The sequence below is a fragment of the Onthophagus taurus genome, chromosome 7, assembly GCF_036711975.1.
Source record: "Onthophagus taurus isolate NC chromosome 7, IU_Otau_3.0, whole genome shotgun sequence".
NCBI lineage: Eukaryota > Metazoa > Arthropoda > Insecta > Coleoptera > Scarabaeidae > Onthophagus > Onthophagus taurus.
The window spans coordinates 23,816,461-23,841,758 of record NC_091972.1 but is presented as its reverse complement, the minus strand read 5'-3'; the positions used below and the strand labels follow the sequence as shown (position 1 = coordinate 23,841,758).

General features: G+C 30.7%; 1 protein-coding gene across 1 annotated transcript; it reads right to left on the bottom strand.

Annotated features, from left to right (window-relative positions):
• Positions 1-1,887: 1,887 nt before the first annotated feature.
• Positions 1,888-19,987, bottom strand: LOC111425769 (uncharacterized). The gene is made up of 6 exons (XM_023060012.2): positions 19,522-19,987; positions 10,946-11,184; positions 10,157-10,541; positions 2,703-2,921; positions 2,415-2,653; positions 1,888-2,361 (listed from the first exon to the last, which is right to left on the bottom strand). The coding sequence occupies exons 1-6, from the start codon at positions 19,723-19,725 to the stop codon at positions 1,971-1,973; spliced, it is 1,677 nt and encodes a 558-aa protein (XP_022915780.2). The 5' UTR covers positions 19,726-19,987; the 3' UTR covers positions 1,888-1,970.
• Positions 19,988-25,298: the final 5,311 nt, after the last annotated feature.

Here is a 25,298-nt window from a genome sequence, read left to right as displayed (position 1 = left end):
GGTTATTTACTTTATACCAATAAATTTATCACTTCTGTTTTATCACTCTTTAATGTGAAAATTTACAAAAATTGAGGTTTTAATAAATAAACTTGCTTATTGCATTAAAAACAACAAATTACAAAACTAGAAACAAATTACAAATTGCAAAGCAAAGCCTGCTTAGTATAATTCATTAACCAGTAGTACTCAAACTTGTGAACCCTTAACTTTATCGTATCATATCTTAAGAAGGACAAAGAATGGGGCATTGTGTTATAAGAATTTTTTATTCAGAAAGAAGAGACCTATTACCCCTAAAATTTTTTGTACTAATACCTGAGACACCCTGTATAATGTCAACCTGGAGATCATCATTTATGGACTTCTGAACATAATTAACGAATTTTGTTTCTACCGGCCGTTCACGTAGGAAACCATGCTGTTGATGGATGATTTGTGGGTGAATGCAGTTGTATAAGTGGTTATACATTAGTTTTTCAAAGACCTTTGAAACAATAGAGAGAAAAGAAATCGAATGATAATTAGTGACCAAGTGTTTTTTACCAGACTTGAAAATTGGTATTATAATTGCTTTTTCCATTCCATAGGGAAGTTAGATACTTTCATAGAGAGACTGAAAATGTGGTATAAGGGTAAGGATAGTTCCTTCGCGCAACTGGCAATAAGCCTACCAGGCAAACCATCTGAACCTGGGCCTAATTTAGGGTCAACTAGACTCAGGAGATCTGTAACATCCTACAGTGAGAACCAAGGACGAGATAGAAAAAAGAGCTTCTAGTGGAAGGTTGATTGTCAAGAATTCCGTCTATATAAACGGAAGAAAAATAGTTGGAGAACAGTTCCGATATGTTCTGCCCGCCCTCCATTGACACGCCATCATAATCCATCCGAGCTGGAATACCGTCACAAGTACGTTTCCTGCTATTAACATACGACCATAGGTGAGATGGATCAATTAATGAATCTTAGACACGTTTAAGATAGGAATTGTAGTCGCAAGCTGTTAACACCGTAGCACGTTTACGTAATAATTTCAAAGACAGAAAGTCACTAACGTTTCTCCATTTCTTCAATTTTTTGTGAAATTTAAGTTTTCTTTAATAGTGTAACAGAACAGACGTTGGGCGCCATGTTGATTCGGAATTTCGGAGTGACGTATTTTAGACAGTAACAAAATAAAATAACAATATCGTTGTGTCTTAAATAAAATAATAAAGATTGTATTGTGTTCAGATATATAGTATATTACTGTCAGATTTTCACACGAGCCAAAGGCGAGTGTTGAAAGACATACAAGTTAGTGGAAAATATAAGTTTCGCACGTGTGCTGTATAGCGTTTTGTTCAATCCTACTATTTAGAGAAAACCCAAGTATACAAAACAATACAATACAAAATATTGTCTCTCGTAGCCTGAAAAGTAAGAATAAGCTGCTCTTCGACAGCGTTTCGATCTGCCTTTCGGTCCCATGCAAATATTTTGCTCTCAATATTATGTATTAGTATATTGATACATACAACCACCATAGGTAATTTGATGTACTTCTCTCCTCCGAGTTTCTTGGAAAGTATTTGAAAGTTGACTAGTAATTTATGCACTTCTTCTAGCAGTATCCATTCTTTGTCCTCTAGAGCATATGGTTTTAAATCAACAACATTTTGACACAATGTATCAAGTCTATGTCTACCTTCAAGAGGTACTTTCAACATATCATTACTGGAATTCCAGCGTGTAGATACGAAAATATTTACAGAAATATTGAAGATATTATTTGCAGAAATACTTACCTGCGAGACTCTCGTACGAGACGCAAGACCTCATGTACGAGACTCTCGTACGTACCACTACTTGCAAGGTAAGTACACAAAAGTAATGAAACAGAACTTTATTAATTATTAATAAACAGAAATTTTATTTTCAATAAATAAATATTAATAAAGTTATTTTCAGCAATAACAACATTTAAATTAAAATACAATAAATGTCGCATTATCAATATGTTGAAAACCCATCTTTTTAAACATCGTTTCAGAAACGATGTTTCCCACTACGATGGTACATAGAGGATTGATACCATTTTCAGCAATCTTCTTACAAAGTTGTTTGGTTACCAAACGTCCGTATCCCCTACGTTTATATTCAGGTAATGTTTCCAAAATCGCTAAAGTTCCCCAATGTGGCGTTAATATCCAAGTAACTAATTTATCCCCGTCTTTTAAAAATACTCCATATCCAAAACCCATCTCTAAAAGATACGAAATGTATTTGTCTGCATCATCGAAACTATGCGGCCAAAGACTTGCTATTAATTTTGAGTGGGTTGGATTTAATTCAGATACGTAAACTTCATCAGGACATCTAAAATGATGAAAGTAGTATTAAATAAAATTATGATGTATTTATCAGCTTACTCTATCGTGAATTCCAAAGCTTTTTCTTTGGGCAACCAATAAATTAAGCACTCGATTGCGTCTTTTATTTTTACATTTTGTTCTTTTAGCGCTTTATAAACTGGTGGTAAATGTTCGTTTCTTATCCCATATAATACTGTTCTTCGATTTACATCTAAAGCATTCGTTTTTTTCATTAATTCGTATATCTGATCTTTATTGCTCGATAAAGTAAATGTGAATATGTCATAATTTTTAAACTATAAGTAAAATTTGTTAGTATGATTTAATATTAATTAACATCTTTACCTTCATTAAAAACGTTCCGTCCGTTTTCCAATCATTGTCCAAAGCGAAAAATTGTACATAATCACCGTTTATTTTCTTTAGTTTCGATAAAAAGTGATTATCAATTAAACTTACAACATGTGAAGCATAAGGTATGTGGTTTATATACAGTGATTTTAAAACATTTAAATCTTCATCGTTAAGAATTTTCACAGATTTTTCCATTTTTTTAATATTAAAGATTTAATTAAAATCTTATTAATTCGTATCACTTAATATGAAGTCATAAAGGTAACTGTACTATTGTTTTAATTTTCGATTATCATCCGGTATTTGATAAGACATTTTGATATTAATTACGTAGAAAATGATAAGACATGTTCAAAGTGTCTATTTAATGCGATAATAACGTTATTTACTCGGGTACACTGTTTTAGTAATTAAATTCCATGCCAACTGAATGTAAAATAGTATTTTATGGGTATTGTATTTCACGAAATCAAATTCTTTGAAATGGTGTTGTACAGAGACGGCCAAAAGTCACTTTACATCTTTAAATACACTATCTTCGCAAACATCTTAATATAGATTAATATTATATGTGTTTTTAATTTTGGCATGAAAAAGAGTATTTCTACGATTAGCACGAACATGGAAATAGTTGCAAATACGAGAAGTGTGTGTCAAGTTGCATAAAGTTTACAAAATTTCTTGTTAACACATAACTATAAGCTTATAACTAACCTCTTACACGAGGAGTTTCATATATCATTACGAAATCGTGATGAAGAGGTGTTTTAAGGAATCAATGAAATTATAGTTTTATAGATATTAATAGATAGAATTTACAGATATTACACATCTTTACTCAAGAGTTCCTTAAATAAAGTCGATTCCCAGTAGAATTTTGGTGTTAGCTAAATTAAATTCTAAAGTTTTCTTGGAATCAAACGTTAAGATGTCAATAGACCTCTTGATTCGTCTAATGTCTGCAGAATTTGTACATAATTTCTTTGATTCGACGAGCACTGAATCACTATCAGCTCTCATTCTGACCTTTAAAAATAAAGATGGAATGGTTTTTAAAATTTTTTCGGCGTGTTCTATCGAAACCTAATTTTGCAATTTTTTCTTTATTAATTTATTTCTTGTAATTCATCTTGTTATAAATTAGAACGTTTCAGGTTTAATTTGTGATATTACCCATATTCTAATCTTTAAAAATAACGATGCAATTTTCTGTTTATGAGTTTATATCTCAAAATTTAGAGATTGTAGATTCCGGGTTCATCGTAAGATATTGAAGAAAATAAACTCGAAAGAACGATGAAAAAAGTAAATTTATTAATGTAAATTCGATACTATTGACAATTTCGAACGCCTAGCGTTCCTCATCTCTCTTTTAACGTAAGTTGAATTTGTTTTGTTATTTTATTGCTAATTCTATCCTACTCTTCTACAGGTTTGGGATAAATTTTGACTTTCTTTATTATTATTATTTTTTTTTAATTTACAACGAGAAAAAACTTAATATTATTCACGTTTTTAATAACTTTACACAATTTTTTTACACTTTCTTATACTCATACCCATCAGATCATAAATTTATACACAAATAAGTTTTTGGCGATTTTCAACATTTTTTTCATGTTTTCTTTGGAAACAATCTCATAAATGATTTTTGCAAGGACTCAATGTACTCTCGAAAACCCTCAACTTGATGCTCTTCGTCTGACGGTAAATGTTTCTTTATTTGTATACAAAGTATAAAATATTTTAAGATTTATAAGGATTCTTTGATCAATTAATTTAAATATATGTACCACATATGTACAATTCTTGATTTAATTTGTATTTTGTTGTTTCTTGTAGTCGTGCCTAATGAAGAACGCTAGGCGTTTGAAATTGTCAATAGCACCGAATTTATATTAATAAATTTAATTTTTTCATCGTTCTTTCGAGTTTATTTTCTTCTATATCTCAAAATTCTCTTAATTAAAACTTAGTAATTCTACATCTCATCATAAAGTAAAATGTTTGAGCTTTAATTGGAGATATAACACGCATTCCAATCTTTAAAAGTAAAGATGGAATGATTATTTGAAATTTTCTTATTTTCTGCAAAGTTCTTCTAAAACATAATTTTGCAATTTTTTCTTTATAAATTTATTTCTTGCAATCCTTATAATGAAACTTATTAATTCTACATCTTGTCATAAATTAGAATGTTTCAGCTTTAATTTGCGATATAAACCATATTTTAATCTTAAAAAATAAAGATGCAAATTCTACCAAATTGAAATTTTGCAATTTTTTATTTACGAGTTTATTTCTCGAAATTCTTATAATCAAACCGTATTCATTCGACATTTTATCATTATTTAGAATGTTAAGTTTTGAGATATAAAACGCATTCTAATCTTTAAATATAAAGATGGAATGATTTTTTGAAATTTCATTTTCTGAAAAGTTCTTCCAAAACCTAATTTTGTAATTTTTTCTTTATAAATTTATTTCTCGCAATTCTTATAATGAAACCTTATTAATTCTACATCTTGTCATAAATTAGACTGTTTCAGCTTTAATTTACGATATAAACCATATTCTAATCTTTAAAAATAAAGATGCAATTTCTACCAAGATGTAATTTTGCAATTTTTGGTTTATGAGTTTATATCTCAAAATTGTTATAATTAAACCTTAGTAATTTTACATTTCGGCATAAAGTAAAATGTTTGAGCTTTAATTGGAGATATAATTTAATTGCAATCTTTAAAAATAAAGACGGAGTGATTTTTTGAGATTTATATATTTTTTGACAAGTTCTTCCAAAACGTAATTTTGCAATTTTTTATATATTATGAGTCTATATCTCGAAATTCTTCTAATCAAACCTTAGTAATTCTATATCTTGTCATAATGTAGAATGTTTAAATTTTAATTTAAGATATAAAACGCATTCCAACCTTTAAAAATAAAGATGGAGTGATTTTTTAAAATTTTTGTATTTTCTGTCTAGTTCTACCAAAATCTAATTTTATAATCTATGTTTATGATTTTTTTCTCGCAATTCTTATAGTGAGACCTTATTAATTTTAGATCTTATCATAAAGTAGAATGTTTGAGCTTTAATTAGAGATATAAAACTCATTCCAATCTTTAAAAATAAAAACGGAGTTTATTTTTTATTTTTATCAAGTTCTACCAAAACGTAACTTTGCAATTTTTTATTTACGAGTTTATTTCTCGAAATTTTTATAATCAAACCTAATTCATTCGACATTTTATCACTATTTAAAATGTTTAAGTTTTGAGATATAAAACCCATTCTATCCTTTAAAAGTAAAGATGGAATGATTTTTTGAAATTTTCTTATTTTCTGAAAAGTTCTTCCAAAACATAATTTTACAATTTTTTCTTTATAAATTTATTTTTTGCAATTCTTATTAATTTTATATATTGTCATAAATTAGAATGTTTCAGCTTTAATTTGCGACATAAACCATATTCTAATCTTTAAAAATAAAGATGCAAATTGTACCAAGACATCATTTTGTAATTGTTTGTTTATGAGTTTATATCTCAAAATTCTTATAACTCAAACTTAGTAATTCTACATCTCGTCATAAAGTAAAATGTTTCTTTAATTGGAGATATAAAACGCATTCCAATGTTTAAAAATAAAGACGGAGTGATTTTTTGAGAATTATATATTTTTTAAAAAGTTCTACCAAAACCTAATTTAGCAATTTTTTGTATGTGAGTTTATATCTCGAAATTCTTACAATCAAACCTTAGTAATTCTACATCTTGTCATAAAGTAGAATGTTTAAATTTTAATTTGAGATATAAAAGGCATTCCAACCTTTCAAAGTAAAGATGGAGTGATTTATTGAAATTTCTGTCTAGTTCTACCAAAATCTTATTTTGCAATCTATGTTTATAATTTTTTTGTAGCAATTCTTATAATGAGATCTTATTAATTTTATATCTTATTATAAAGTAGAATGTTTGAACTTTAATTAGTTCAATAAAACGCATTCCAATCTTTAAAAATAAAAATAGAGTGATTTTTTTATTTTTTTTTAAAGTTCTACCAAACCGTAATTTTGCAATTGTTTGTTTATGAGTTTATTTTTTCAAATTTTTATAATCACACCTTAGTAATTCTACATTTTGTCATAAAGCAGAATGTTTGAGTTTTGAGATATAAAACACATTCTAACGTATAAAAGTAAAGATGGAATGATTATTTGAAATTTTCTTATTTTCTGAAGAGTTCTAAAACATAATTTTACAATTTTTTCTTTATAAATTTATTTCTTGCAATTCTTATAATGAAACCTTATTAATTCTACATCTTGGAATAAATTAGAATGTTTCAGCTTTAATTTGCGATATAACCCATATTCTAATCTATAAAAATAAAGATGCAATTTCTACCAAGATGTAATTTTGCAATTTTTTGTATGTGAGTTTATATCTCGAAATTCTTACAATCAAACCTTAGTAATTCTACATCTTATCATAAAGTAGTATGTTTAAATTTTAATTTGAGATATAAAAGGCATTCCAACCTTTCAAAATAAAGATGGTGTGATTTTTTGAAATTTCTGTCTAGTTCTACCAAAATCTTATTTTGTAATCTATGTTTATGATTTTTTTCTCGCAATTCTTATAATGAGATCTTATTAATTTTATATCTTATCATAAAGTAGAATGTTTGAACTTTAATTAGAGATATAAAACGCATTCCAATCTTTAAAAATAAAAATGTAGTGATTTTTTTATTTTTTTTCATATTCTACCAAAACGTAATTTTGCAATTTTTTGTTTATGAGTGTATATGTCAAAATTCTTATAATTAAACCTTAGTAATTTTACATTTCGTCATAGAGTACAATGTTTGACCTTTAATTGGAGATATAACTTTAAAAATAAAGACGGAGTAATTTTTTGAGATTTATATATTTTTTGACAAGTTCTACCAAAACGTAATTTTGCAATTTTTTGTATATGAGTTTATATCTCGAAATTCTTATAATCAAACCTTAGTAATTCTACAACTTGTCACAAAGGAGAATGTTTAAATTTTAATTTGAGATATAAAACGCATTCCAACCTTTAAAAATAAAGATGGAGTGATTTTTTAAAATTTTTGTATTTTCTGTCTAGTTCTACCAAAATCTAATTTTGCAATCTATGTTTATGATTTTTTTCTCGCAATTCTTATAATGAGACCTTATTAATTTTAGATCTTATCATAAAGTAGTATGTTTGAGTTTTAATTAGAGATATAAAACGCATTCCAATCTTTAAAAATAAAAACGCAGTGATTTTTTTATTTTTTGTCAAGTTCTACCAAAACATAATTTTGTAATTGTTTGTTTATGAGTTTATTTCTCGAAATTCTTATTCATTCGACATTTTATCATTAATTAGAATGTTTGAGTTTTGAGATATAAAACACATTCTAACCTATAAAAGTAAAGATGGAATGATTATTTGAAATTTTCTTATTTTCTGAAAAGTTCTTCTAAAACATAATTTTGCAGTTTTTTCTTTATAAATTTATTTCTTGCAATTCTTATAATGAAACCTTATTAATTCTACATCTTGTCATAAATTAGAATGTTTCAGCTTTATTATGTGATATAACCCATATTCTAATCTATAAAAATAAACCATAAATTCTACCTTAGTAATTCTACATCTCGTCATGAAGTAAAATGTTTCGAGATATAAAACGCATTCCAATCTTTAAAAATAAAGACGGAGTGATGTTTGAGATTTACATATATATTTTTTGACAAGTTCTTCCAAAACGTAATTTAGCAATCTTTTGTATATGGGTTTATATCTCGAAATTCTTATAATCAAACCTTAGTAATTCTATATATTGTCATATAGTAGAATGTTTACATTTTAATTTTAGATATAAAACGTATTCCAACCTTTAAAAATTAAAACGGAGTGATTTTTTTAAATTTTTGTATTTTCTGTCTAGTTCTACCAAAATCTAATTTTGCAATCTATGTTTATGATTTTTTTCTTGCAATTCTTATAATGAGACCTTATTAATTTTACATCTTATCATAAACTAGTATGTTTGAATTTTAATTAGAGATATAAAACGCATTCCAATCTTTAAAAATAAAAACGTAGTGATTTTTTTATTTTTTGTCAAGTTCTACCAAAACGTAATTTTGCAATTTTTTGTTTACGAGTTTATTTTTTGAAATTCTTATTCAAACCTTATTCATTCGACATTTTCTCATTAATTAGAATGTTTGAGTTTTGAGATATAACACATTCCAACCTTTAAATGTAAAGAAGGAATATTTTTTGAAATTTTCTTATTTTCTGAAAAGTTCTTCCAAAACCTAATTTTGTAATTTTTTGTTAATGATTTTATTCCTTACAGTTCTTATAATCAAACCTTATTCACTCTACATATTATCATAAATTAGAATGTTTGGGCTTTAATTTGAATAGATAGTTGATTGACAAATTGATAGTACATACACATGTATAAGACAGTTTGAGTGATTTGCTTACTTATGATGAATTTAAGATTAAGATATTTTATGGCTGTTCTATTATTTAGTGACCATTTTTTCGTTCACATAGTCAGCAAGTTATAAATGAGCTAAATAAATTGGATCATTTTTTGTTAGAATTAATATATCATCGCGAACACAATCTAAATAATTCTGATTCTTGCCAACCCAACATAACAAAACTCCAATTGTTATTATTTTAAATCTGGCAGTATTTAAGAACATTAATTTAATGTCTCTTACTGGTATTGTGACTTTTGATCCATACTATGTTAAGTGTTTAGGAAATGCGATTGAAAGTTTTAATGGTAATAATAAAAAATTCTTTACTTACCTGTATCATTAAAAATTGGCTCAAGAATGGACTATACAATTTTTTTGTTGGACACCGGGGCATGGTCTAAAAATAAAAGATATTTAATTGCGACAATCGAACAAATTTGAACGTAAGCCCAAAGAACGACAACAGGTGCTTATAATATACAAGTGTCGCTATTGAATTCCAAATGGTCTTTTAGATTTAGACATGCCAAATATCGTCGTAGAAATGCCAGAATTTGAATTATTTATTTCGTCCAAGTCAAATAGGTGGTTAATCAAGTTCTAATTTATACACACACTGGCTAAATTTTACAAGTCAGAGGTTACATAGCTCAAAACACTTCTACTGTAATTTGTATTTTTTTTCAATAATAATTTTTAAATATTTAAGTGATTTTTAAATACTTATTAACTTTAAGTAATTTAAATGGTACCAATTAATAAACGACTTAAGTCTATTATAGAGATTAACACACTCACTAGTTTTTGTCTAAAATATAAAACTCTTTTTATTATTATAATTAATTAGTTAATTTTCTTTTCTTTTTCTTACTTTTAAATATCAATTTTTTCTTTTGAAAATTTTTAGTTGACTGTTATGGTGTTACACATATCGTAGTATTCAAAACCGAGTCCTTTAAATAAATCTTCCGATGCGATATTTCCAACAATTATAGTTGCTAATGGCGTGTTTCCTTCTTCAGCTATTTTCTTACACATAGCTTTCACCAAAAGCGTCCCATATCCTTTACGCTTATAATCCGGTATGGTTCTTAAATTGACCAAAACGCCCCAATGATTCCTGAGTACCCATGAAACTAATTGATTATTACTCTTTAAGAATACTCCTAATCCTCCTTTTGTTTCTACGAATGACGAAAAGTATTCATTGGCACCATTAAACTCTCTCGGCCAAAGACTAGATACTAAAGGCACGTGCGACTGATTTAAAGTTCCTATATACACATCTTCTGAACATCTACAAAAAAAAGTTGCTCATGAATTTTTTGGAAGTAAGAGTGGAAAATTTTAAGTTAAAAATATCTCATTTTTACTGGCATATTGACCTGTTCAAATGTACCGAGTGAATATTTATAGTCCGTGACGATACGCTTATTTAAAATGCTACTTTCATAGTTTAAATTAGTTAAAAGCGAAAATAATCTAGGTTAAATATATTTCCCCATTTTTTTTAATCTACCACTATCAATAAAAGTCAATAAATAAATTAACGAGTTTGAACCATGTTTGCGTTTTGTAATATTTATAGTAAACGTTGCGTGTCGACCTTTTTAAAAAAATTATTAATGTAAAAGTATCCATAAACAATAACGAGAAAGTCCAAATTGACAAGCTAATGGATGATTGGAATGCTATACTTACTTTACGGGGAAGTTGAGCGCCCTCTCCTTTGAAATCCAATACATAGCTGTTGTATAAGATTCGGTTACATCCACGTTGAGTTCGGACAAAGTGTCATAGACGGTTGTTAGGTGTTCGTTGAGAATGCAATAGAAGATGTTTTGATTTGCGGAATCTAATAGGTCCGTCTCCATCAGCAGCTGACGGAGACTATCACAGTCTTTTTCCAAAGTAAAAACAAATATGTCTACTGAATTATACTGAAAATAAAAAAAATCGTTAAAATCGTTATTCTAGTGGGTTGGATTGTTATGACGTTCGTTCTGACCTTCTTAAGTGATTAATATTTTCTTTCTTGGCCAAATCAATAATTAAAAGTGTAATTATAGATAATGATCAAGTGTATTATTTTCGATTAAAGGTGAAAATATCAATCACACTCTTTTTGATGACATGCTGGTTATTAGTTATCGATTCTCTGATTAAGATTTTATATTGTCTTTTCGACTATTTTCTGCGAACACATTTAAACCTCTTTGAACTTATTAAAATTTTATTCATAAATAAAATATATAATTTGATCCTGAGAAACCAAAAAATTGCTTGAAGATTTCAGTTACCCAGAAAATTATTTTCTCATTTCAATATAAATCAATAAATTGAAACACTTGAAATGCCTGCAGTTTCAATCTTGCTAAATACTAAGCCAAAGTACTGAGGAGGCAATTGCAACCAAAGAGATAGCCCTATGTGCTTTCATAGACATAGAGGGTGCGTTTGATAACACCTCATATGAATCCATAGAGAAGGCTCTAAACGTAAAAGACATACATCCGTCGACAATCAAGTGGTGTTAGCCATGTTGAAAAGTCGGCAGATCACAGCCAGTCTGGGAGGCGAGTCGCTATCTTCTCTATTATGGTGCCTGGTAGTTGATGACTTGATGAACACCCTAACTAAAAACGGATTTAAGATACAAGGGTATGCTGATGACCTGGTAATCACAATCCGAGGTAAATATGATTCAATCAAAACTCAGCTAATGCAGAAAGCCCTACTACTCACCAATACTTGGTGTGGAAGCAATGGGCTCAGCATCAATCCCAATAAAATCGAAATAGTCCCTTTCACTCGGAGAAGGAAACTACAAATAAAAGCACTCTCCATTGAAAGCAGAACTATTAACCTTAAAACAGAAGTTAAATACCTAGGAGTAATACTTAACAGTAAACTAAACTGGAACTCACACTTAGATCAGGTGAGGAAAAAGGCCATCATGGCACACCAGATCTGCCGCGAGCTCCTAGGAAGGAACTGGGGTCTCAAACCACGAATGGCTCATTGGGCCTACGTAGCAATAATCAGACCCATGGTCGTATACGCCTCATTGGTTTGGTGGCCAAAAACAAAACATCACAACAACAGTTGGCACAAATCCAGCGGTTAGCATATGTCTTAACATAACGGGTGCAATGAGATCCTGTCCGACGGCTGCTTTGGAAGCCTTACTCGGTCTCACACCATTTATATACACAAAAGGACGCAGCCTTAAGTGCCTTATCACTGAAAACAGTTTTTTCACTCAAGAAGATGATGCAGGGTAACCTCAGAGGACACCTCGAGATTCTGATACTTCTGTATCCGGATACTTTTTGAGTATCCGATACTCTGTACCCGGATACTTTTCAAGTTTTGTATCCGGTATCCGTGACTAAATCTGAAAATATCCGGTATCCGGATACTTTTTTCGGTGTTCGGATACCTATTAATAGAGTTCTTTTATTTCCTATTCTATTGTCACACACGTACATATACACCAGAGAGTTTGAATCCCCATTTTTTTTTTCAGTTTCTTCTACTATTGTACATGTTTTGTGACTACATCAATAATTGTGGCTTTACATGTTGGAAGTTAGTTGTACACCAAATTTCCCCTTTTAGAAAAAATTCAAAGAGCCTATTTCGTAGCAAGTGTACACTAAATTTCCCCAACGAGAACCACTCGAGAAAAATACAGGAGAAAAGATTAGTTTAACAATAATTTAGGTCGTTTTAAAAGTATTTGAGAATGTATCCGAAAACTGCCGGATACATGTATCCGGTACTTTTATGGAGAAAGTATCCGTACTTTTTTAAAAAAGTATCCGGATACATTGTAAGTATCCGGTACTCGAATACTTTTTTCCTGTATCCGACCCAGCTCTGATCCATAAACATTTTCACAGACAGTCGGGCCGCCTTAAAGGCAATTCAGACCTACACGTGTGACTCCACACTAATCAGAGAGTGTACCAGCAACCCGAGAGAATTCGCTAGGGGCAGTGATGTTACCCTATGGTGGGTTCCAGGTCACAGCAACATTGAGGGCAATGAAAAGGCGGACAAGCTGGCCAAAGAGGCAGCGAACACGCCCTTCATTGGACCCCAACCTGGTTGTGGACTACAAAAAAGCCACCTAAAACAGTGGTAAATAATCAACAACTTGGGAGGTTTTAAAGGTAGCCTTACGTTGGAAAGAACTTCCAGGTCACAGACAAGTGAAGAGTATGATAACTCCGTCGCAAAACAAAACCAAAGAGGTTTTATGCCTCAGCAAAGGGGATCTAAGGACGCTCTCAGGCTACATGACCGGCCATGCGTCCCTAAAATACCACCTCTTCCACATTGGACAAGCTGAGGATCAAACTTGTCGACTATGCAACGACGAGTTAGAAACTGCTGAACATGTACTGTGCAATTGCGTCGCCAGAGGCCGTCTAAGACACAACATTTTTGGTAAAACTCCCTTGTTACCTACCGACATAACGGAACAAACCCTCAGGACAATACTAAGGTTCATAGAGGACCTACATTTGCCCTAAACCTTTAGAGGGCTAAAGTTACAATAGATCTTATAGGTCGCGGTAACGAGAGGGGCCGCTCCCCTCAGCCCGACAGCAATAATAATAATAAGCCAAAGTGCTGCGAATTCTGTATTTATGGACTAATTGAGGTACTGCAATCTGTTGGCCAGTTTTTGGGATGATATGATATTATTAGTTGTAATGCAGATCTGGGATGGAGAAGCCATACCCAGAGACTGGGACAAATATTCTCATGCCACTATGCAAAGAAAGGAAGCACGAAAGATTGTGATAACTATGGGGCTATCTGCCTGTTATCATGCTTCCAGAAGATATACTCGAAGATAATCGAGACAAGGATCAGACGTTACATAGATAAATAATAATAACAATTTATTTGTGATGTAGACGTCACAAATAAATAAAACTATTACAGCATTTTCACACGTCAGGTTATATTACATGGATATACATAAATGAAAATACACAATAAACAAATTCATGATTATTTGCTAAAAATTAATAAGTAAAATTAAATAAAATAAAAATAAAGTCAGATATACACATGTATATATATTTTGAAGGAGACTGATTACCAGCAGTAAATATTGGTGAGAAGTTAGTATTCATAGTAATTGAAAATCATTGCTTACAAATTCGTCGTAGCTGTAGAAGCCTTTAGCAATCAAGAATTTTTTGTTAACAGATTTATAACACTTGATGTCCAAATTCTGAACATGAGGAGGCCATGCGTTAAAAAATCGGATACTGTAATAATTCGGATACCTCAACGTGTGACTGAAAGGCCGTATCCATTCCTTGTGACTATCGTTTTTTTTATATTCATTCAAATTTGCCTTCACGTGCATCAGACATGCAACAATATAAACGCACGGAAAGGTCATAATACTTAATTGAACAAATTTCCTCCTACAGCACTCCGTGAATCCCACACGACCCATTAATCGCACACATTTTCTTTGAACTCGGAATATATGGTGTGCATGCATAGAATGTCCCCAACACAAGACACCATAAGACATGTAACAATAAAAATTTTCGTAATGCGCCATAATTAACACCTCAGGTGATACCACGCCCACCAAATTTCGCTGAGTATATATTCTTCTATTCAATTTTTTTACTAACTCCATTATGTGACTCTCCCATGTTAATTTTGAATCTAATGCATTTCCCAAATACTTTATGGGAGTCACGATATGGTTGGGCTGTTCTCAATTAAGAGAAAAGTGTGTGGTCTGTGTCTTTGACTGATTTGACGAATTTGTAGTAAACCAGTTAAAAACAAGCATACGTGACCTCTCGGATTGTCTTTTAAGATCATCGGTTTGTTTGTGCATATCGATGGTAGTCGTGTCATCAGCATACAATATGATGTTCGTATTCCGTGATAGACACTTGGGCAGGTCATTCATGAAAATAATGAATAGTATGTTAACTATTTTAAACTCACTCCTCTGAATGGCTAAACAACTCTTTATTATAATCCAATCGGTTACACTTAATCCAACGGTTTTAAAACTCAGAGGAGTGAGTTTAAAATAGTTAACATATCAGAAGTGGGATAGGGATAAGTTCTACTGTGAAGTGAAGTACCCAAACGTCTGTATCTACTGTGAAGTGTAGTGCCCAAAAGTCTGGATCTACTGTGAAGTGTAGTGCCCAAAAGTCTGGATCTACTGTGAATAGTTAACAAGTAAAAGTCCAAGTGTCGATCCCTGGGGTACTCCACACTTAACAAGCAAACTTTCGAATATTTTTGAGTTGTAAGAAACATATTGAAAACGAATTCTCAAATAAGAGCCCAACAAATGTAAACTTTCATTTGTAATGTTATAATTAATAATGTTAATAATGACAAACACAAGGTCACACATAGTAGAGATTAAAAGAAGAAAAACCTATATACCTGGCATTCTTAGACCTGACTGCAGCATTCGATAGTATCAAAGAAGACCATTTATAAAGCCATGGAAGTGGCATGAATACCTAACAAGTTAATCAAAGTCATAGAAACGTTGTATAAAAGAACAACAGGAATAGTCAGAATAAGAGGGCTGGAGGCTAAAAATTTCAATATGGAAAAAGGAACCGAACATTGAGACTCCTTGTTGATTCTGAACCTAAAAGTTGGACACTGGAGAATGGAAGAAGTAGGCCTTCAAAGCATTGTGTATGCAGATAGAATAGTATCATTGGGAGACACAGCCAGGAAGTTGCAAGTCGCAGTCAACTACTATCCGTGCAAAAAGTCAAGACCGCTCACTTTAGAGATCGATATCTCCGTAACCGCTTGATGGAAAAAATTGCGGTAAAGTTTATTGTAATCAATGAACATTTCTGCGTATCACATGTTAATTTGGAAATTTTCGGGTCCGCGGTTTTTTTTTATCGGGAGTTAAGTGAAAAAAGTACCCCATTTTTGAGAGTGCCAGCAACTTTGTCTACTTTGCGATTTTTTTCCTCCAAAACTATTTGACGAAAAAATTTCAAATTTGAACTGGTGGTAAACCGATGTGCTCTTAATGTGGGGCATATTTTATTTTTTCGATATTCCATATAGTTTCGCGGAAAATCGCGGTTTAGTAGGATGCGGTTATTTCGAAAACGACTTGGCCGATTTCAACGCGGATTAGACCAAAATATGTTAAATAATGTCGGTTGTCGGATTCCGTTATCGGTTTGTCAAAATTAGAGCTCCCTAATTTTTTAAGAACGATTTAATGAAATTACAAATTAAAAAGCAACAGAAATAAGCTATGTGGGGAGAGGAGGGTTCCGTCCAATCGGAACAGATGGTGTGTCCAGACAGTACGTCGCGCCTTTATCTTACCTATATAAAGAAATAAGGCGCGACGTCCTGTCTGGGACGCAATCGCAATAAAAAGAAAACCGTGGATTTGAAAATTTTCAAATTTATATATGTTATGTAGAGATGTTCAGTGACTACAACAAACTTTGTCATAATTTTTTTTATCGAGCGATTGCGAAGATATCGATCTCTAAAGTGAGAGCCTTGACTTTTTACACGGATAGTAATGGAATATCAATGTACATGGTGAAGGAATGGATATAAACGCAAAGAAAAGTAAAATAATTAAGATTAGTAAAGAAATCGCCAACGAGGAAGAGGATATAAACATCAGATGTGAACAGAGCAGATTAGAGGTAGTAAATTGCTACGAATACCTGGAGTTAGTGATGAGCAATGACGAGAGAATAGATCAGCAAATAAGAAACAGAACCTCCAAAGCAACAAAAGTGTATTACCAGATTAACACAACATTAATAAATAAAAAAGAGCTGAGTAAAGAAACAAAGATGCTCTTGTATGTACAGGGCGGTTTAAATTCGATGTCCGAATAGGCTATCTCGGAAACTATAAGAGTTAGAAAAAAAGTAGCTTACATGTCTCGATCTCTTTTTTTAAATAAATACCAATGTCGAAAACCTCAAAGCGCTATCGTCTTTTGTTTTTCCCCTAGAGGGGAAAATTGAAAATATCGTAAAACCAGCAAGTGCAATTATCTTGGTTATTATTATATTATCTTGCTTATAGGTGGAGTATTATAACTAAAACATTATATGGACACTTCTTTTTACAGAGAATTTGATGACGTAGTCAAAAAAAAATTTTCGGTTTTAGATCATGAGATATCTCAAAATACACTTTTTTGTAGAATTTCTAAACGCCGCCGAAATCTAGTGTCGTCGAAGAAATAAAATTTACAGTTTCCTGTAAATTACGGGGTATTATTTTTCTGGTATTTAAAAACAAATAATTATGTATATTACACCAACTGTTAATACGGAAATATTTAATGGATTGCATTGTTTTGGATTGGAGAAATACGTTTTTTTAATTTTTAGTTATAGTACCGTAATTTCCAGGAAACTGTAAATTTAATTTCTTCGACGACACTAAAAAAAGTTTATTTTTAGCTTTATTCTAAAACAATAAGAAAAAGACATGTCGAACCCTATATTTTTGTAATCAGAAAAAAATAACGAATTTAATAAGCGTTGGTTGTTTCCATTTAAAAAAAAAACGAAAATTGTCATTTGACTACGTCATCATATTCTCTGTAAAAAAGTGTCCATATAATGTCGTAGTTATAATACTCCACCTATAATAATAACCAAGATAATTACACTTGCTGGTTTTACGATATTTTTAATTTTGGCCTCTAGGGGAAAAACAAAAGACGATAGCGCTTTGAGGTTGTTGACATTGGAATTTATTTAAAAAAAAGAGATAGAGACATGTAAACTACTTTTTTCTAACTCTTATAGTTTTCGAGATAGCATATGCGGTCATCGAATTTGAACCATCCTGTAGAAAGCGACAACCTGGCCAATGCAGGATAAGCACACAAGCAAAGTAACAGTTACAGAAATTATGTACCTAAGGCGAATAATAGGCAGGACGAGAAGGGATAGAGCCAGAAATACAACCAAGGGAGCAAGTAGGAATAGATATTTTAATGAAAACTATATAGAATAGACAGTTGCAGAAGAGGGGAAGGGGAGACTCAGAACGAAGTGGCTGGACAGGATTAAGAGTGCGATTCAGCAGAGGAGAAGGAACAAGGAAGTAAAGAGGTTGGTGCTGAATAGGAAAAAATACTAAAAATTGATCGACGACACGACGCTGTAAGGAATGAGGGAAAAGGCGAAGAAGAAGAATTATGTCAAACTCGCTTACGGGCTAGACACTTTAGTATGTGCTAATCAATGTTGGGTGAAAAAAGAGAAGGTGATATTTGAATTACTAAAAACAATCAGGAAAAATAGGCTTGTAATATAAATTTGTAAAAAGTCTGTCTCAATTTTGGAATGGTAATAATAAAAAATATGGCAAATTATTGCCATTCGATTTATTCTAAGTAATAACACTAATATCGAAACTATAGACCGAAAATTTTTGGTTCCAAATTATTAATTTTTTCCAAGTGGATCAAATTTTGGCAGTATTGAGATAACAACAAAAGGAACAGTCGTCACCTTCAAGCTATTAAATATAAAAAGCACACTAATGAACCTAATTATAAAGAAGAGTAATCCTTTGAAGTGTGCAAAAGAATAACAAATGTCGCTTAATTAAGTTTAGTTCATGTAACAAAGCTTCTGAAAATCCACCATACGTATTTATAAATCAGATTAATCACTTACACATAGACGGTTGTTTTGTTTTACTATCTCAATGGAAGTTAATTCAATATCATTATTATTACCTAATTTGATGCTAAAAACATTGAGTATTGATCCATATGATTTCGACCTTGTCAGTCACAAAGGAAAAGTTCTGTAAAAATCGATCAGTTTTTTGTCGTATGTAATCAGAAAGTCCTTTGTAAAAATTTTTTATTGAAACGATGCGTCAAACATAATTATTTCGCAACATAAAAAGGTAGACATGTTTGAGCACGAATTTATAATTTAATACTGTGTCTAATAAAATTTAACAAAACGACTGAGTAGATTATTTATACAATTTAAATGTTGAGATTAAGGTTGTTTATTTATTATTCCCCTTGAATTACAAATAAAAATTAAAATCAATGGGGTGGATTATAATTAATTCTAAATCGTACAAAATATCCAAGTAATTTTTAATCTACTTAATGTACATGCTAAATAATAAAAATGAAAAAATAACGATCTGGGATAATTAACATCCGGTTGGTAGTGGGTGAGAGCCTCCGTAAAGCAATTGATTTTCAGGATATTTACCTTCACCGCAAATGTACCCTTTGTCTTCCAATCCTCCCCCAACGAGATGAACTTCATGTGACTCCCGGTGGTGTTTCTCTCGTTCCATTTAAAATGTGTGTTCAGCAGGTTGCACACGTGCATCGTGGCCGGTAGTTGTTTTTCACAAATTTGTCGCAGCACGTGTAGGTTGTCATCTGAGATAGTAGTAGTTGGCGGTTTCATCGCGATCGTTGCTTCAGCTTCTGTACCCGTTGAAAGAAAAGCCCCGATTTTGCCCGTTTCTTTTTTAGCCGAATAGGTACGAAAATTTGACGGAAAGTATTTTAGAAAAAACTAAAAAAAGACTTTAGCTTCGAAACTATTGTAACTATATGTATTTTTTGGTTTAAAAATTGGCCCGCCTGTGTGCTGGTGTCATCAGTGGCCAATTGGTCACTGTTGGCAGCCGGCGGACGGGTCAAGTGTTTTGAGACGACTAGAAAATCGAGCAGGCGAAGGGCAGGGATTTCCCTTCAAGCCCGAATTACACGTGCCAAGATCTCTTTGACGTCAGCAACGAACTGAGCCAAAAAAAATCAATACCGAGCATGGACTGTTTTTAAACTAAAACTGACGTTAGTTCACCTCGTAGTTTCTTTTTAAAGATACACTCGTAACTGAATGTTTTATTTTATTTTTAGATATGAGATGTTTTATGGATTCGCGTTGATTTGTACGGTGTAAATCTGGTTCTTCGGTTAAAGGGGGTGGAGGGTAGTTTCACCCTCATCCCCACTTTCTGTTGCCATGAGGACTACCTCCAATGGAATCCTGTAGGGGGTTTAATTGTTTTTCTAATTGGATTCGTTTGGTATTTCGATTTTTTTAATTTAAATAGGTACTTACAAAAATCTTCAAAATTTTTAAACGCAAAGGCATGTTTTCTAAGAAACGTTCCGACGTACAACATTTTAAAATTCTTTCAATTTTGAAAATAAAAATTAACCACTAAATATAACGTAATAATAACACAAAATATGATCTTAATATGAAATGAATTTTATTTTGATGATAATTTTAATAATCTTTCGCTAATTCATTTATGATTTATTGTTATAGTAAAACAAATGTAAATATTTGTTTAATTTAATCTGAATTCAGCAGATCCGCAATATACAACAGGATTACTCTGATATTGTTTTAGTTTTAACAATATATAATTGTAATAAATTATTTGTTTTAAAAGTAGACCGAGAAAAAAAGAAGTAAAAATATCAAAAAAACTTGGTTACAATTAAATCATTTCTATGTTATGATAAATATGGTCACAAGATATTCTATTTATTTGCCATAATGATAAGTTTCCACCGACTTTGGATAACCGGAGTTCTTTTGTTGGTCGATCATTTAGCGAACACCAGGTGCTACAAGTGCCAATAAGAAGTACAGGGTGGTTCAAATTCGATGTCCGAATAGGCTAACTCGGAAACTAAAACAGTTAGAAAAAAAAGTAGCTTACATGTCATGATTTGGTTTTTCGAGAAACTGCTAATGCCGAAAACCTCAAAGCGCTATCGTCTTTTGTTTTTCCCCTAGAGGCCAAAATTGAAAATATCGTAAAACCAACAAGTGCAATTATCTTGGTTATTATTATAGGTGCAGTATTATAACTAAGACATTATATGGACACTTTTTTACAGAGAATTTCATGACGTAGTCAAAAATATTTTTCGGTTTTAGATTATGAGATATCATGACAATTTTCGCTTTTTTAAATGGAAACAACCACTGATTATTCGCTTATTAAATTCGTTATTTTTTTCTGATTACAAAAATATAGGGTTTATTGTTTTAAGAAATAAATCTTTTTAGTAAAGCTAAAAATAAACTTTTTTTTAGTGTCGTCAAAGAAATTAAATTTACAGTTTCCTGTAAATTATAACTAAAAATTAAAAAAAAAACATATTTCTGATATTTGAAACAAATACATTTGTTGAACTATTTAATTTATATTTGTTTTACACAAAAGTTGGAATAGATTGCATTATTTAAAATTTTTATTAATATTTAATATTATTAAATAACTTAATAAATTATTGATAGATGGCGCTCATATATATATTTTTTAAAGTACCGCGGTTCATGACGCCTGTTTTCGAGCCAAAATGGCGGTTTGACAATATGTCACTGCATCTCACCACGTATTTACAAAAATATTTTCGTCTTGTTGCCTTTGGAATTGCAAAAATAGCAGTAAGAAGGGCTCTTAAGAGTACCACGAGAAAAAAGAAAGGAATTTTGGCGTAATGTTATCAATAGAACGACATAGTTTCAAATTTCCCGCTGGACTTTCGAGCCAAAATGGCGGCAAACCGCGGTACTTTGTAAATCTAGGGACTTTATATTTTTTAATTCAAATAAACATAGCAACATTTGTTTGGATTGGTTTGTATTCAAAAATTTTCTGAAGTGTCAAATTAAAAATCCTGTTTTTTAAGATGGATTACGAAAATTACGAAAAGTTTTCTTTTCTTTTTAACATTCTAATTACATATTCGAAAAAAGTAAATTTTATATGCATTTTTAGTAGAATAATTTTTAGTTATAGGGGTCATAGTACCATAATTTACAGGAAACTGTAAATTTAATTTCTTTGACGACACTAAAAAAAATTTTATTTTTAGCTTTATTCTAAAACAATAAGAAATAGACTTATATAACCCCACATTTTTGTAATCAGAAAAAAATAACGAATTTAATAAGCGAATAATCAGTGGTTGTTTCCATTTAAAAAAACGAAAATTGTCATAATATCTAGAAATCTAAAACCGAAAAATTTTTTTTGACTACGTCATCAAATTCACTGTAAAAGAGTGTCCATATAATGTCTTAGTTATAATACTCCACGCATAATAATAACCAAGATAATTGTACTTGCTGGTTTTACGATTCTTTTCAATTTTGGCCTGTAGGGGAAAAACAAAAGACGATAGCGTTTTGAGGTTTTTGGCATTAGCAGTATCTTGAAAAACGCGATCATGACATGTAAGCTACTTTTTTTCTAACTCTTATAGTTTCGGAGATAGCCTATTCGGACATCGAATTTGAACCACCCTGTACATACCATAATAAGTGCTCGGGAATCTTCAGGAAAGGATTAATATTATTCGAGAAAGGGATTACTACGACTTTATCCTCGATGAGTTCGAAAGCTTCCGGGACATCTCATCTAACACTAAAACTGTAAAGAATTATTCTGACTTTTTTTAAGTTTTACAGAAGAGCAATTTGAAGATTTTGAACAATGATGTTTTTCAAACCGATTATTTAAACTTTACAAGAGTAATTTTTAAATAATTTTAAAATAATTGAAGGACTTAATACTGTTTGGTTCTAGCAAAGGACTTAATATCGTGTGGCTTATTAATCTATTTTGTGACTTAACACTGTTTAGCTCCTACTAATTTATAGATACGTGAGACTTGATACTTAGTTATTGTTAAAAACCCATGGTAGAACAATGCAAATTTGTAGAATTGCAATTTTGTAGAACAAAAACTAATCCATAACATTTATAACGAATTAATAAAGGGTAACAAAAGATAAAAAACACTAAAAATATATGAAATATTGTTTAATGAGAAATTAAAGAAATGAAATTAAAATGAGAGAAAAAGAAAATTCCTTTCTGTTTAAATGATGAAAATATTTATTTTTATTTGTTTTCGGTGCTTAAAATGCAATAGGAGTTATCGTATTTCGAATATTGTTATTCGTCTTCAGGCACGACTACAAAAAATATAAAATTGAAAAACAAAAGAGTGTCTCAATTAAATATTACAACATATATTATCAAAATAATATTCATTTTTATTTTCTTTTCACCTGGGTAATTCAATTAAACAAATTTTGCACTTCAAGATGAAATGTGTTTATTATTACTCTACTGGTTTCGCTATTTTCGGAGCATCCTCAGGAGTTCCTAAAGTTATAAATTAGTCATTATTATAACATTTTCTATCATAATATAATTTTCTAAAACATTTTAACTTACGTCAATTCAGTTTTTAGAAATCTAAACATGTATCTATTGTAATGTTGGTAATCTGTCAGATGTGATTGTCGTGTATTCAATTTTATTTTTCTTGTCTTGAATAGGTTGATTTTTAACAGGTTAAAGTGATTTATTATAACACAAATACAAACAATTTTACATTAAACACTCTGAAAAATAAAATAGTATAGAAAGAGCAGCTATTTTTAAGGTTCGGGAGGTTTTCGTGGAGGTGTGAGTATGGTTGTTTGAGATAGGTATATAGTGGTCTTCTTGTAGGTATAATCTGTTCTTTTAGGCATGTTACATCTGGGCAGTTGTTGAAGAATTTATTAATTTCATAGTTTTCCATTATTTCCAAATAGTAACCTTTATTGATGTGATGAAGGATTTTGCAATTTTTATCTTCGTCAAATTGATGTTTTGAATTAAATGTTAAGTGATTTCCGAAGTTGGAGTTATTTTTGTGTTTATGTTCTAAAGAGAGTTTGCTCCAAGAATGGGAAAGGAAAGACAAAAAATTGAAACAACTTCGAGAGGAACAAAGAATGGAGAAGAATAGGAATATGACATCAACAAGAGAGAATTTAACAACACATAAATTTCATGAAAGAGTTACAAATATGTCAAAGACACAGTTTAATCAAAACGAAATGAATTTGCTAGAAAAAAGACTGAAATATTCCATATATAAAACAACCAACTTCAGAAAGACAGCATTAGAACTAGAAGCAGCTACGAGAGGATTTCCAACGGAAGAAGAAATACACAAAACCTTACAACAAATACTAATGAAAGAAGAAACTAAAATAACAAAAAGAAAGAAAAAGAACAACGAAAAAACGGAAAAGAAAAGGAAATGTGAAGAAAAGTCATTGAAAACCATTAAAAAAAAAGTAGAAAAAAATAACTTAATCTTTACTAAAGGCGATAAAAATGCAGGTATAGTCATTTTAGATAAAGTAAATTATATAGAAAAAACCGAAAAATTCCTTAACGATAACAATTTCATAAAAACCTTAAAAAATCCTACTAACTCCTTCCATGAAAAAGTCAAAAAAATAATAAATAATAGTAAAACTACTTTAACGAAATACGGCAGAAATGTAAGATCAATCATCCCAATGAACCCGAAAATACCTAGATTGTATGCATTCCCTAAGCTGCATAAACAGAACATACCCATAAGACCAATAATAACCAGCATCGACTCAAGTACTTACAAATTATTAAAATTTCTAATAGACATTTTCAAAACAAATATTAACTTCAAACCAACACACACTATTCGGAATAGATCAGAAATAATAACAGAATTGAGCACAATGTCACTGCCAAAAGATTTTATATACTGTCCTTTGACATCGTCAACCTGTATATCAACATCCCCACCAAACAAACATTGAACATTATTAAAGACATTCTATCACATAACATAACAGACCTAAACGATCGTAATACCATTTTCAACCTATTTGAGATCAGTTTACAACAAAATTTTTGCAAATTCGACAATAATATATATTCATATGAAGAGGGTTTGCCAATGGGGTCTGCATTAAGCAGTTTAATTTCTGACATATTTCTAAATGAGATGGAAACTAAACTCATAATTAATAAAGATAATAATCCATATTTTGATAACATAAAATTTTGGAAAAGGTATGTAGATGACATACTAGTCATTGTTAATACTAAAGACAACAACACTATAGACAAGATTCACAAATATATTAACTCACTACACAACAAGATACAATTT